Here is a 16,335-nt window from a genome sequence, read left to right on the forward strand (position 1 = left end):
ATATCTTTTGAGTATTCAGTGTAAACTATCATGTAGAGTTCGACACTACCCACCTGACAAAAATAATTAACCAGCTACATTTATTCGCTAACGCACTACAAAACGTACATGTATCACACAAACCACTTTAGTATCAACAATGCGTCGACCAAGCTGTTACAAAGTTAGACGAAGTCATTCGAAATCCGTATTAATTATAAGTGGATTTAAGAGAGGTACATGGGCAGCTAATTTTAATCACTGTTGGCTCTGCAGGCAATAGTAAATGGCATACCATAGATCAGTGCATTCAGCACGTCGTAATGTTACATAATTCATATACACGAAAGTTTTAACGGATATGTCCAACTTATACATAAAATAGTTCATATATGGCTAAACCAATAGTCAAACAGAGCTTTTTTTATGAGGCTGCTATTAACTTCGCCATGAGCATGTGTTAGAGGTTAGAAAATATATTACAAATCAATGGTAGATACTTCGCTCCAGACGTAGTTATTTTCATGAAACAGATTAACAAAGAAAAGGAAACAACTCGTTGACAAACATTTTTGCTTAGCAGCATCATTTTTATTTCAACTCATAACCTTTCGGAAGGCATAATTAAACGACATATGTTCAGCAAGCGTAGGGGAAAATGCAGCCAACATTTTATTCCATTCGATTTCTTTCTGGATGAGCAATTTGTCCTTTACCCATTGTTTGCATACCCAACGTCTTGATTGGTCACTAGTTTTACTGTGTTGCATGTGCCCAGTTACATTCAAATGCATTCAAAAAGCAATCAAACAAATCACTTAATATGTCCATAACAAGCTCAACGGTGCATGTAAGAAGCTGATCTCGCTCTCTTGACGCTGGGGCCTTCATTCAATCGACTATTGAATTGCGCGAGCTCTTAGCAGTAACAAAGGCAATCAACCGCTCAGAAAAGCATTCTGGTGTAACCGGTAATTAATCACTAGCGAAGCGTGTTCAATCGTTCTAAAATCAACTTGTAATGACGAAAAACCTTTTATACGGTAGATCAGCGGGGCTATTATGCCGTTCGAAGTTGATCGAAGTTGGCGGCTGCTGCATCGAATGTTGATGTTTGCAATGTTTAAAATTGGTAAATTTTGAAAGTACATACTAACGATGTATCAGAGACCAGCATCAGGCACGGGATTTCTTAGAATTATATAAATGAAAGCTATTTTATGCATAAAAAAGCTTTTCCCTACCAACATGTGCAAGCTTAGACAGAACGAGCTCGGATTAGAAAGTAAAAAAAAAAACAGAAAATTACGATATTAACGTTTTTTCTATCTCTCTCTGACTATAATCATCATGGCTATACAATCAATAAGTGCCGTAAGCTTAGTCGTTTTAAACTGATGAATACCTTTAGCACACCTGTAGTAGTAGGGAACTTTAGTAACGAGAAAATGCATCATGTAACTGAATGAAAACACATTTAGCATTTTTGATTTTTTTTCGCATCCAGCATGCGGCTCCCTTTCACCTTAGTTGACCAATCCTGGGAAGGTACATTGTTACATAAAAAGCTGACAGTAATCTGCGTGGAATCATATGGCGAAAGTAGGGAGCCGGTCAGACTCCGTAGGTCTATTGGGGACACAGCTTCACTGACGCAACATGCAAAGCCTAAAAACTATTAATTTGACTCCAGTGCGGTCGTCCCCTTTCATTTTGTCAAACAATCGCGACCTAAGGAAAGCTAGGAACGATCGGTAAAGGGAAATACTTTCAGTTTCCCACCGACCAAAGCGATGGATAGTGATCAGCGACCCGCAGGAGATTGAAAATGTTTACGTGAGCACATCTACTATACATATAACTTTCTCTCGTGCTGCGTGCTTATTCGTGCTGCTTGCCCTTTCCTGGACAAAGGCGAAATTGGAAATGACACCCATTACTAACTTTCACTTGAATGATTATAGGGCAGGAATGCCAACCGGTTTGATGAAATTTCAATCAATTCCAGGTGACAACATCGCCGAGGAAGGTTACGCAACGTTTTGTTTATTTAAGGAAATTTTGTACACCGCGGTGATGTAGTAGGTAGTTGAATACGTTTACCCACTGTTTGAAGCAACGTGCTAATGGAACTCTTTTGCGGATAAGTAGAAGAAAAAAACAGCATAGCATAATGTTGACCAGGGTTTCGTAACAGATGGCCGTCAGCAAACATGGTTGACCAGCGAAACCAGCTAATGCTGACTCTAGAAAGCGAACTCTCGAGAGAAGGTCACCCATTCGAACATAATTACACCATTAGAGCGGCACATACTCTGAGATTCGAGATCATTCTTTGATGCAGGCCTGAGTGTGTTTCACGATTTTCAATTGTAAATATAGCCATTAAACCGTACATAAATTCCTACTAAACACTTCTATATACGGCTTCGCCTGGAATAGGAATTGTATCTTTTGTGAATATCCAAGCTGCACGCACCGTTGCATGAAACTTTGCCATGTGGTGTAGAATCGAAAACCTACTAAAGGGTTGATTGAGTCATCATGAAAAATCGTTTCGCAATCGGTTCTTGCACGCTCTGTTTTCGCATGATCATCTTCGCATGAGCAAATGTGGTTACAAGTTCTTTAAAGATGTAAAAACTCTTCTTACTTCAAACCTTGACTACTCTGTACATCCCGGAAAACTATGACTCTGTCCCTTAGCGGAAAGAAATCGAGGCTGATCACTTACTCGAGGCTACACGGAATAAAAAATACTAGAATACAATAAATCAAACCAAAGCTTATTGAACCACAAGTCGTAAAACAACCGTTCCTCTGTGATCACCGATAGTTAACGAACGTCCAGCAGATTGCTGCCCCGAGAGCCCGGCATTGCGTTCATCTCAAGAAAAACAGTCATGACACTAACCAGAAACACTTTTCAAACAAAAACAGCTACCAAATCGGTCCTATAGCTACAGCCGGAAAACCACCCACTGATGCAATGTGCCCTTTTTTTCCCGTTCTCCGTATCCTTCCAGGTGCGGCCACAGTTCCGTCCAAACCTTCGTCGTCCGTCCACGAGTGGCAGTGCCAAACCGACAGCCAACGCACAACTGCAAGCGGCCAGAGATCAGCCCAACGTAACGACCGAACGGACTAAAAGCACGCGGCGCTCTGAGGCTAGTGCTGAGCAGGCGACCTCGGATCTGCTGCAGGCGACGACCACGACACCAGCCTCCCTGTTGTTGGCTCGACGTCGTCGCCCCACTACCGCCTCGAGTTACCTGGCTAAAATTGCCAGCGCCAACCGACAGCGCCCCAGCGCTGTGATGTCATCATCAGAGGAGAATACTACCACATCCAGCCGGGCCGAGCCGTCGCACAGCAATGGCCGTCCAAACCTGGGCAGCAATAATGGCTTGCGGCGCAAATACGGTGCCCCCAACAGAACCGGTTACAGCAGCACAACGGCTGCTGGAAGCGAGAGTGTCACGATCCCCAACGCCAGCAGCGAGCCGAATCCAGCAGGTAAGTAGCTCGCAGGGGGCGCATGGTCAGCAGACGGCCATCCGAAAGATGCACGCGAAAACGAAAGATGTCACCGCATCTCTCACTCTCTTCGTCTCTCGTCGTCCACGGTCCGGGTCTCGATCTGATGGACGAAGGTCGACGACGATTGTACTCCTCTTATACAACCAGCCCGGCGGCTGCAGGGCCGTTGTTTTCTCTCCCAGCGTTAGTGACGGATTCCACTTTTGCGCAGTTGCCGGTGTAAAATATGAAACGGATATCATGCTCGGTATCATGGGCGGCTCGTTTGGTGGGTTTTCTTCCATCAAGAGAAAGTTGGGCGCACCCAACGATCTATCGATAAAATTTCAAAATTTCGTGCAGGCTTACGAAGTCCCAAAATCCGGTGGCCTTAATTCACTGATTATTTGTAGTTTTACTGTAACTCCGACTCCAGCTGCAATATGTGCAGCAAATATTTACTCCTACCTAATGTTTGTGCCTCATTTAAAGAATTTCAAGGTGATCAGGTCGATCAATTAGGATTTAGCGAAGGCAGCTGAGCGGGGCGGGCTGCGACTTCGCGTATCGACTCCACATTCTTGAGTCAATCGCCCATTACGCCTAACAGCGATACCTTCCATTTGTTCCACAGGTCATGCTCAGCTAAATTGGTAGATATTTTGGAATATTTGAATAATATTTGCATTTTAAAACATGTAGCTAGCCAGCTCAAGCTGTGGTTTGGTTTACATAACATTGCCGTGGGCTTTAAATGATTCGACTCATTTGCATTTTGCATGACCCGCTTGACGACCTGCTTGATCACTTTACGGCTGGGCCGTTTGTTCATCCTAACGTCTCATGTTTGTTCAATCAAGATTTTTGAATATGATAACATCGCGGGAAATAAAATAACTTTGCAGTTTTTGCTTCGTCTGCTCTTTATGTTGACTAGACATAAAAAAAATTGCATATCACGATTGATCGAAATTAATTTCATGCCTTCAAACCTTTTACCAAAACGACATTTTGTCCCGGCTAAATAGTAAAACGTGTTTGGTATTGCAGTGAGTGAAGCAACCAATAGAAGTTGATTTAACGATCGCAAGAAACGATAGTTGGTCACATTGGCTAAAGTTTTCTCAACTATCTCTGTTTGAAATCATTATTGCAGAAACATCCACTAGAACAACAAGCTCATTGTTCAAACGGCGAAACAATAGCTCACCGTTGACGCGTACCACAACACCAACGCCATTAGAAACGATTCCCTCCTCGACAGGAGCGTCGGTATCCGCTAGCAGCAAGTTCTTTAAGAAAAACAAGTACCGTGCTGGTGCATTGAGTACTGCTCCAGCTCAAGAACGCCTGCTAAACGAACAACGAGCGGCAGATCATGTTTCCGATGGTGATCAAAACATCGAACCCAGCATTCGACAGAACAGCAAGCTTTATAATACGAAAAATCGCTATCAAAAAATTGGAGAAAATATTGACACCGATCCCATCGAGCAGGAGCTGATTGATGCCCTCACAACGCTGTCACGCGCTCCTCTGCCGGTTATCAGTACCACTACGGTTCGAAACAACTACAAGGACCTCAAGGATACAATTGAACGGGTAAGTGAACAACAGAAGCAATTGTTTGAGATACAGCAGCAATACCCGACCGAGCTGGGTGGAAGGGCTACCACCCATAAGTACAATGTCACACATGACTACCCCAACTCAGTCGGATACACCCTTCCGAACCGAGCGCCATCGACTCAAAAGATGCGTAAGTATAATAGGGCGTGTGCGAACCTGAACAACGCTGATTCATCTACTGTTAACATGTAATGCGCTGTTATTGACTGTTTATAGAAAAACTAGTACAGCGACCACGCATCGCTACTCAATCAGAGTACTACTACCAACAGACAACGCCCGGACTTTATTATACGGAGCCAATCGCTACAGCTACAATAAGTCCTCGGCAAGACACGACTGTAGTGTCGCAACAAAATCATAATCATAAAATTGGTTCCTACAACAAGCTGCAAAGCGCTAATGGGGGACGTAAACAGAAGGACGATTTTACGGGACGCACCTACAGGCCTATCCCACTGGATTACGATTACTACGATGAAGGAGATACTCCCAAAATTGGAAAGTCACGTTCACAGGTATTTATCATTTATTGAACCCGGATGCTGCAAATTTGTCGAGTGTGCGTCATGTTTAAGCAATTTTTTATATATAATTTTCGCTATACATTATAGGTAAAGGTCATCATGCATGGTCCGGGAATTATAGAGTGTCTCGATCAGGGAAATTTTCCACATCCGTTGTCCTGCAAAAAATTCATATCCTGTGCCAAAATGGAGATTGGAGGCGTCATAGGGTGGGAGTACACGTGCCCCAAGGGTCTGAGCTACGATCCAGTGGGAGGCATTTGCAACTGGTCCGCTGGATTGGGGTGTAATGAGTAAAAGTAAAACGTCCAATCGTATTTTTATAACAAAAGAACAAGACTCATATCTGCTCTCTAGTTTTTGAACACTAACGTTATAAGCAACGTTTCATTTGTAATTTTGATCACTTGAATCTCGGCAATCTCAATTTCCCTTAGTAATATATACGTAGTGATGATAGATTTCTGAACAATATGAAGTAGGCGCAGAAAAGTCGATCGCCATTTAGCCTGCAATATAGATCGTTACAACACATTACGAACAGACAAGAGGTTGAAAATTCGCTCCTATCTCCTAATGTTCCATTTTCGAATGTAAAGTAGAAATGGAAATGTGCACATATATTTTGTCGAACTTTATTTCTTTAAATTCAACTCCAAATATTGACTCATCAGTGTATGTTTTGCTTGTGCCTGCTATAATTGTCGATGTATACTAGAGAACTTAAGCAGTGTCACGGTAACATTATTTTTTTCACGAGCTTATGGAGCTCATTGGACGATCGAATCATTAATCTAGACTAGCCGTATCAAATGCAATAACAAGATGTAGAAAAATCTGAAATGTTTGTAGTTCATTGAAATATTTACATTACTTTGTTTTTGTATCTAATTAATGCGTTGTTCCATACGCTTAATGTCCTAAAAGAACTGATGAAATTATGAAGTATGATTAGTTTAAGGGCCAAATAGATAGGAAGCTGCGAACTTAGATTAAGAATAGAATACAATTACAACTCATATATTGATGGATTCGGATAAAATCTAAATTTGCAGTGTGTCTTTTGGTTGGCTTTTTAAGAAATTCTCATCTATGTCGAAGTCTACTTAATCATTTTACAATAAAATAAACCAATCACCATTACTCTTTCGCTAGTATCAATTTTACCTGCAAAGTATTATACTACATATTGATTGCAATAAAATCATATTCCTTAAATTCCGCAATATATCATTGTTTATCAATCGTTAGAGATTGACCAGTCTTTCAGTGAATAATATAGCTAACATAACATAAACACTTATAGAATCGATTCACCAATCACAAGTTTACCATTTCAAGTAAATGTTATCCAACATCGACAAACGTGATATGTTTGAAAGAAAATCTACATCCGGAAACATATCGTTCGTGGATATAGATATAGATCAATAAGGCACGTACAATCTGTGTATAAGGCAACAGTAGCCACCTAGAAATGGTAGATTGTGCAATGACAATTTATGCTCCTGACTATACGTTCAAATATGAAGCAGCTACAAATCGATTTCACCTAACTTAAATGCATTGAGTATTTGCTATTCCAGTCACGCTCAAACAATGACTGCAGCTCTTCAATTATTGTACCATTTGTGTCAAAAGATGAAATAACCATGCCAATTCCGGCGGTATCAATAAAATAGTCTCCAGACCAGTTAGAAGTTCCAATATAAGCGGTGTTATCTGTAACCATATACTTGTTGTGGTTCACCCGACCGAAAGGAATTTTCTTTTGATCTTCAGATGCTGGCACAACGAATCTGCGTATTTGAATATCGACACCATTAAGCGCATTGGATAATGCTTCAAGTGAATGGAGAAAATATTCTTCAGAAGGTCGCGAATGATCCCATAAGGATATGAGAAGACGCAGTGACACTTTCCTTTCAATTGCCGCTTTCCGTAGTGCATCATCAATAAATGGCCAATATCTGTAAAGTGTATAATAAATATAAACGACCATTCGAACTGAAAGTATCGCTACTTTTACAAGGCACTTACTGTGTTACACGGGTATACAACGTAAGTGGGAAATAGTCCATTACTGAAATGTGTATGAAGCGGTTTGCTTTAGCGATAACATCCATAATCGCGAATAGATCGTCAGTTCGTCCTTCTGGTAACATCATTGGAGGAGAACTCTAAAAGATAAAAAAAAATACTACAATGGTTAGCCGAAAAAGGTAATCATAAATATAACATAGAATCAAAGATCAAATCTTACCGAGAAAAAGGTATCCATCCTATACTTTCCGTCGAACAAAATGTGTGCTGGAGAAGAATTATTGAAACTAGCAGTATACTCCTTAGGCCATTTTGAAGGTATGCGAGCATTGGGTGCTCCCATGTCCCAGTATACATCAAAAATCTTCGCTAGATCGTTCACCAAACAGGAGCAGTTTGTTCCAAGCACACCTAACTCTTTCACCTGTGTCAAGGATCGCCAATCCATGTTTGCACTGCCCAGATAGAAATGACGTCGGTCAATGATCCACACTTTAGTGTGGAGAACTCCTCCACCGACGAGCCGAGGGAAGTCGACAGATCGAACGATTGCAGCTCCTTGTTTAGCAAGCAAATCCGTATCCCAGTTAGGAGACGCTGAAGTTGGTGCACTTTGAGCAATTTTAACCTTAAGCTTGCGCTCAGTGCCGGCGATAAAAAGTTGACGAAATATCGTTTCTCCTTCCCGAGCCGATGAGTGATTATACACATCGGCACCCTTCAGTGTCCAGTAGAATGAGCCGATTTCGATGGTATCTTTAGCTATCGATATCAAAGTCTGCCATGCGTTAAAAGTCGATTTAAACATGGGGCTTCCATTTGGATACGGCATGCCTTCGGGAATACTTTCAACAAGCTCAATGGAGCATGTGTCTGCGCAACCCGAATGCCCAAAACCAAGGCCCACAATGCCTGTCTTGATCGATTCACCAGTACCACGCTCCGTGTGGTCCATCAAGGGAAGCAGGACGACGAGCACAATCAACACTAAAATTATCGTTATTGGAATGCACGACGACCATCCATTGTGACTCCAGCGGCTGTCCCGGCTATATTCCGATCTTAGGGCTTTACTTTGGTCCCACAGTTCAAAGTCGTCATCTGGGCCGTTCACAGACGTCGCTTCATATGCACCCTTTGGTGTGTCCGAATTTTTGTCCATTACCGGACTTTGACTACGGCCCATGGTAAGCTGTAATTTCATGTTGTATCTATTGCACTAGTACCTGACGAATAAATGAACCAGATGAGTTGTGTACGAGAAAGTATGATGTCCCCGCGGTGCAGAACAAAAAAAGAACAGTGCAGTATAACTCACGGCGCCAAAACACGCAATGTTTATATGTGTGTACAGCTGGCTCACCTTCAGCTTTGTAGATACAGCGATAAGAAAGTGTAGCATAAACCTTAAAACGTTAGGTTAAGTTAGGGCACAGACGTTACAATTTTTCTAACACGATATAAATAGCTTATGCTTCACATGGTTTTTGTTCTCCCTTTGCCAGATCATCCTTTTACGTGCAGAATCGTCAATAACACGCACCATACATCGCTTCGCTTCACTTATAGTAAAAAGACAAACAGAAATGACGCTAGCGACGAAAGGCTATTAAAAGCACCGGTGCACGTAAGGATAAAGACGGTCATAAGTCCTATTTTTTTGTCTTCCAGTCAAAACAGCATGCTAAAATGCTCAAATTTCAGCGGTTCAATACTCACAATTTAACTGACTGTTTTAATATTATTTTTTGGTGTAACATGGGTATAATATATATTTTTAGAAACATAAATTAGTTTTCTTTTTAATAAAAATAAAACAAAAATTTGAAATTTTTTAAAAGTACATAGTTTTGGCAATAACCAAATAAAATCCCAAAAAATTACGTTTATCAAGTTTGGTAATGAATTAAAATAATTTTTAAAATTGTTTATGTCCCTAAAATCGTTGCCAACAACATGATCACCAATAGGAATTGATGCAAAATGCACCTGAAACAATGAAAAACTATGCACAGTTGCGCCCTCTGGATGTTCAAAACATCCAATCATATTTATTTTTCATTACAAAAACTCTTTTGAACCTATTTCGTTGTAAATTGTTGCATAGTAATTTTAAAAAAATATTTATGACAGCGGTGGGTTCCGGGCTGCCCCACAGTGCGGTGGTGGTTTGAAGTGATTTGACGTAAAGGTGCTGCATAGAAAAAGAGTCTATCTGTCCAATAAAATTTTAACATTTTATAGGTAATGTTAAATAAATTTAAGAATTTCACATGTTTGTAACAGCACATGTATGTACCAGTTAATTAGTAATCATGAAATGTAGCATAAAATCTCCTAATCACCAGATGCTCCCCATAACAACCACGATCACGATGTACGAACAATTTGATTTGATTTCAATGCATGTTTTATTAAACCTTTGCTTTTGTCTGCTCGATACGATCGTATGCGTTTTTAATAAAATAAGGCTAAATTCGGTTAAGGTTAAAAAAAGTTCAAAAATTATTTTTGTTTCTTTTTATGCCATTTTTTACTTTATTTTAGTTTAATTAAAGATACTCATGCGCATTATGCATGTGTAAAAATAAATAAATTATTAAATTCAACTTAAAACCGGTAAATTCCATATTATATTTCCTAGCAAACAACCTGTGACAAGCAGTGGGAAACGAGGGCTGAACTGGCTACTGATAACAACGTGCTTGTGACATGCTTTGAACTCCAGTTCCCGCAATATCTGCGGTTCATTATTCTCCATGATATTTGTAGCATACTGTATTTCATTACATTGCTCATTGAACGCCAACAACCTAATGCCACAGTCATCATGTGGGGAGCAAATCACTCTTCCATCGGGCGAGAAACACGCTTCTCGCATATATCCCTCAACATTGTTGGATTCCTGGATGAAATAGAGTAATCGAGGAGCATTTTCTGACTTTCTTTTTGATATGCGTTTGATGTCCGGAGACCAAGGCTGATTTATGACGAGGGTGGTAGATTCTTTTGCATGATTATCTTGCTTGTGTTTTCCTGGATACGATTTAGAGTGAGACCCATCGTTAAGATTTGAGCATAGAGGTTCAGAATTACAGTTACACATGCTACAGATGTCGCTATTGCTTCTATTGCATTTGGTACTGTTCATCGGAAAAACGTCCAATATAGCATCAGAATACTCAATATTGTCGACATGCTGACTAGTTTCATCCCGATGCGCAATTGTATCACGCCAAGATTCACTAGATTCTACTGTTGTAAAATTTTTCGGTAGCATTTTTCCTCCATTAGTAGGCTGTGCGTTTGGATCACTAGAGCCAACGTTGACCAATGCCTCATGATTGCTTTGATCGTGTTGAAAGTGCTGCCGTTCTTCTGGGTCTTCCAATTGCTCCGGTGGAGAAACTTTTTCTTCATCACATTCGATATCATTATTCCAGCTTTGAATATCGTGTATGACGGACCACTAAAGATAACACATATAGATATTAAATTATTCAATTTATCAAAAATCTGAAGTTAACAAAGCACCTACCTCTGTTTGCTCATCAAAAGATACATTTCTACTAAGTGCACACCAACCTTGGGGATGAATCTATTTAAAAAAATTAATGTATTTTAATTTGATTAATTACAATACTATAGATGTATTTAAATTTGAATAAATGGGCTTTTAATTATATTTGGGCAAAAAGTTAGTATTGGAATATTAGATAAATTCAAAATTAAAAGCAGCAATCAGGATGCATTATGTTTTGCGAATATGATTTCCGTGTTAATTTAGCCACACGTACCGTAAGTCCACTTATAATTTCTGCATTGTTTCCAGGTGGAAAGTCACTGACAAATTCGACGCGATTTTGCCTGCTTTTGTGAACCATTGGGTGAGCCACACGTGTCGTTGATGGAATTCGTTGTTTGCGCATCAAATTTAGACGATGTATGCTTGGCTAACGTAATTATTTATTTGTTTATTTTACAAACATACCTTGGAGCATATGCTGCTGTTTATACTTACACGGAAATTTATGAGATCCCCGGCTAGAGTGGCTAGATTGAGATCGTGAACAATCATCAAGTAACCGCTACTCGTGCAGAGTATTAGTCGATTTTCGTCTGGAGCCAACCGACATCGCATCAACCCCGGCATGTAAAGCAATCGTTGATAAACACAACCCTGTTCTGTGCTGTTTTTTAGCTCCCAAGAGTAAATCACTCCATCTAACCCGGAAGAAATTATGGTTCCCTCTTTTTTTGAATATTCTATATTTTTCACCCATCCCCTGTGACCATTCAGGGTGCGAAGTTTGGTGGAAAGATTACGAGAATCCCATATCGCCACTGTAGTATCGTCGGAACACGAAGCAAAAATACGATTATCAATGAATCTGAAAGAAAACATTCAAAACTCTCATTCGAGCTCGTAATGTTTGATGATATTTTTGTAATTATCGATAGTACTTACTTGATACAATTCACACTTGCATCATGGGCATTATTAATAGCGCATATTTGTTTCTCTGTCAGTGGATCGAACAGCACCACTGATTTGTATTCGCAAGCAGCAGATAACATAGTTCTAAAATCATTACGAAATGTTCAATTTTCTATTCTAGTGATTGCAATAATTAGGGATAGTATTATCATGATCGCATTTGAGCAGTTTCTAAAGCATTTCAATTAAGCCAAAAAATCCCTCTCGAACTCGGAAATGAATGATCGTATCCAAATTACATAGGCATATTGCTGCATGGCTATGACTTTGTTTGAGACCCTTGAGGTCTAGCCGATTGTGCGGGTTATGGTCATGGTTAATGTTATGCTTGAAGAAGCATGCCTTGAAAAAAGTAGCCGTGCACAAACCGGTCTGCATCATACCGTGATGGCCAGACTAGGCATAGACGGACTGATTTAATAACTGTTCATTTATTTATGCTCCTAGTTTGGAACAATACTTGTTAATGTGGATTGATTTAAGAAATAACATAAATAACATTCTTTAATCATAATTCTCTCTCTCTCTCACACACACACACTACATTACTCATAATTATTAACGCAAGGTAAACGGAAGAGCTATTAAACCAACTAGTTTTTCGCTACATGGATCAATTATTATACGGATATACGAACAGCCACAAATGTCGCCACTTCCCATTCGATCACCGGTGGCGACGAGCACCGGTGGTTTAACGCGGAAGCAGGATATTGTGGTAGATCTGCCAGCGGAACGGAACAACGGTCGGGTAACCTCGCTCACCAAAGAATGACCATAAACTTCTCCGCCTTCGCAAAAAAGCAAAAAAAGAATGTGCATGACACCACGTTGCACTATAATCGAATCGATCAATCAATTACGACAGGAAATACGACCGCAGCGAATCTTTGTCTCTAAGCGTCCAATTGCTTGCTGGCTAAAGAAACTAAAGCCAACAACCTAAGCCCTAGGGGTGAAACAAATCGTGTATTTATTTCGAATACACCAAAAAAGGCTGTCGTGTTGCCAGTTTCGGTTGAAACCAGAAGTATTCTTGCGAGGTCATTAAGACATACTTCCGATTTCCGAGCTTTATCTTCTCAAGGCGGAAGTTGTAGTAGTTACCAACGTGGTGTGGCAATTCAATGTTCGCATTCTCGTTGAATAATTCACTTACCCATCGGGAGAAAACTCCAAGTTGCAAATAGCTCCACATTCGCGTCCATAAGGGTAAGGATGTGGTAGGCCAAGGGCCGAAATGTCCGCCTTTGGCTGTAGAGATCGAAAGATGGTGCGATAGATGAGGTCTGCATCGCCGATACGTGATGGAAGTCCTCGCTCCCGTCGCCTGTACCATTCGTGGAGAGACATTGTGTGATCGGACTTGACCGGAAACCGGAACACTATTGGTACACGATCCTCATTGATGAAGACCGGAATAAGACTATGGTTGCTGCAGCTGCTGGTGAAAATGTTTACAAATGTTGTTTTATGTGTACCAATGTTTGTTGAAGGTCAAACGCTTATTCATCAGGTTAGTCGCCTTTCGCGCTGCTACGTTGATAGTTGTTTCGGGATCGTTTGTGTTTTACTGGTATCTCTAAGAGCCCCAAGGAGGCATCTAGTTGATTGAAGAATGCTCACATAAGGATGGCATAACATGCATTTTTAACATTTCCACATTTTGTGATTCATTTGAGAGATGACTGTTCTATACTGTTGGTTATTATAAAATACCATGTCAGATATATCAGATCATAGTAGGAAACACTGGAAACAATATGCACTTGAAATTGGTTTCAACAATCTTTACGAACTCAAACCTTCTGTGAACTTTTAAACACCACGTCGATATAACTATTCACTTGCGCCAAAATTCATCTAGCTTATGTACACAATAGCATTAGTTACTTAAAGCCACCCTAAACCGGACCGGAAAGCAGGAAATACGGAAAACGAAAAACCACAACCGCGCGACACAGCACCAACCACGAAACTACATGCCTAACGATCGCTACCATTTCGAGCTTAGCATGTTATGCACAGATGGACAAGTTCCCGCTTAGATTCTTCAGCCACTGGCCTAGCAAAAGCTCTTAAGCTCTACTCACGGCGTAGCATTACCAACACTCTTAACAAAGACGGGTTTTAAAATCGTGTTAGTACGAACATGATCGACGATCGTTTCGATCGATAGTTGTGTATGTTTATAGCATCAACTTTGGTACACTGTACATTGGTGGGGGTCTTGCCTTTAGCTTTTCGCCAGAACCTGTATCATTACGTTTGAATATTATTTTCGAACAGTTTAGCCGTATTTTACTTTTTATATTGTTGCATTTGATAATTTCTTTCAATAAATAAGCATAGTTTTGATTATTTCTTACATATTCGTTCTTCCAATCAAAAATATTCGGATATCTTAATTTAATGTTTATTAACATCAATTTATAGCGCTTTTTTATTGGTGATAATACGATACTTATAGGAAAGATTTTTTATTAAATGAATAAAAATTTAAGAAAACTTCCCTGTATGTACCGTTTGATTGCGGATTAAAAAACCCTATAACAAATGATGTTGAAAAAAATTAAATTGAGATTTTCACTCGAAAGAACGAAAAGATGAAAAACGGTCAAAACTATTCCTCATATTAAAAATCTCACTGATTAAGCTACGTGAATTATAGATTAAAAAGAGAGCCTTTCTCGTGAACGGGTTTTATTACAGGGTTTTATTGAACAGCCAACCCAAAGCAAAGTAAATGAGAATCGATACAATATGAAAAAAAGTTTATGGCAAGCAAGAGCTGTGCTTGCGCATTATACAACCAAATATAAAACTCCCATACGATCATGTGCATTTGTCACATGAAGATCAATTGTTCTGGGATTATTGTTACCGGGTGAACGAATAACCATTGGAATTATTTTCCCAACAGAATTCTTGATCAAACTGTTAATTTGCTTCACCGATTTGAAATTACGACGACATATTGTACCCATTTGGATAATCCGGTCACCAGGCTTTAATCCCTGAAAGCACATAAGCATTCATGATGTATTAGCAATACGTTCGACGTTCGAAATTATAGAATAGCCACTTACAATTTTATGACCCAGATGGCCTGGCTGGACCTTCTCCACAATGGCAAATCCCTTAGTAGCATCCGGTCCAAAAATACATTCGTCATTCAAAGCCATTGATTGTATCCCGTCCGATATATCTTGGGAAGGATCAAAAGTGGGCGCACTCAGTACGGCTTGACGCTCATTTTCATGAAGCTTATTCATCTCTTTTTGGATTTCCTTCATGAGCACAACTCGATCATTTTGCAGGCATATGATAGTATGGCGGGCTTTTCGCACAGCTGGAATGTCCAAATCATCGCGGGGGTAGCCTTCAGTATCGATGAGGACGTCAAAAATGGATGTATTATTCTTAAAAGATCAAGGACAAGTATTAAGTGTAATTCGTTGGACCCTGCTGTTGGAGAAATATCTACCTCTAAAAGAATAGCTCCTTTTTCGAAGATGACTGCATCAATCTTTTTTATCTCTTCACTAAGCTCAAATAACTTTTTACGAGCCGATTCAAATCTTGAATTTGCGGGTTGCATTTTGATTTACGTTCATCCACGTTGGAACACGCTCTTTCTTAATGTCTGTCCGGATAATGTGAAATGACGCTGCTACAGTTCGAGCGTTCCGACTATAAAATTAAAACAATATACACTCATGTATAACATGTACAGGTTGGGATACACACAACACATGAATTCTATAACACAAATTGACGTTACGGTACCTTGTTCATTCGAACTCATTTAGCACCATGAATTTCGTGTCATCCAAAAGTGAGTGATGAAAAATTTTCCAGTAAGCCATGTCACCCAACATGGCTCAAACGGTAAAAACGTTTGATTTTAATTTATAATATTTTAATTTATTTAATTTATAAGATATTTATAATATTTAGAACAGTTATTAAGCACAAGTATAATATTTTCAACTGAACGCTTAGCTGTTAGCTCATTCAAAATATAAACTCCCCATAATTAGGCCATATATTGCTTACATATTATTGTATATATGATATCTCAATCTCTTCGTTCAAGTGAGGAAGAGGCGAATGCAGCTATAAAAGTTCAAAGTTTCT

General features: G+C 39.7%; 3 protein-coding genes across 3 annotated transcripts; all 3 read right to left on the minus strand.

The window, feature by feature from the left end:
- Positions 1–7,206: 7,206 nt before the first annotated feature.
- Positions 7,207–8,901, minus strand: LOC128729060 (5'-3' exonuclease PLD3-like). Its single transcript, XM_053822709.1, has 3 exons — positions 7,918–8,901; positions 7,695–7,834; positions 7,207–7,624 (listed from the first exon to the last, which is right to left on the minus strand). Exons 1-3 carry the CDS (start codon positions 8,899–8,901, stop codon positions 7,207–7,209), a joined length of 1,542 nt encoding a protein of 513 aa, XP_053678684.1.
- A 1,924-nt stretch (positions 8,902–10,825) lies between these two features.
- On the minus strand, positions 10,826–13,548 carry LOC128728386 (DDB1- and CUL4-associated factor 10 homolog). The gene is made up of 7 exons (XM_053822007.1): positions 13,355–13,548; positions 12,166–12,279; positions 11,719–12,088; positions 11,495–11,650; positions 11,236–11,295; positions 10,954–11,166; positions 10,826–10,840 (listed from the first exon to the last, which is right to left on the minus strand). The coding sequence occupies exons 1-7, from the start codon at positions 13,546–13,548 to the stop codon at positions 10,826–10,828; spliced, it is 1,122 nt and encodes a 373-aa protein (XP_053677982.1).
- A 1,172-nt stretch (positions 13,549–14,720) lies between these two features.
- LOC128728823 (26S proteasome non-ATPase regulatory subunit 9) lies at positions 14,721–15,834 on the minus strand. The gene is made up of 3 exons (XM_053822471.1): positions 15,683–15,834; positions 15,285–15,617; positions 14,721–15,212 (listed from the first exon to the last, which is right to left on the minus strand). The coding sequence occupies exons 1-3, from the start codon at positions 15,794–15,796 to the stop codon at positions 15,000–15,002; spliced, it is 660 nt and encodes a 219-aa protein (XP_053678446.1). The 5' UTR covers positions 15,797–15,834; the 3' UTR covers positions 14,721–14,999.
- Between the last annotated feature and the right edge of the window lie 501 nt (positions 15,835–16,335).

Source organism: Anopheles nili, chromosome X (assembly GCF_943737925.1).
Source record: "Anopheles nili chromosome X, idAnoNiliSN_F5_01, whole genome shotgun sequence".
NCBI classification, from domain to species: Eukaryota; Metazoa; Arthropoda; class Insecta; order Diptera; family Culicidae; genus Anopheles; species Anopheles nili.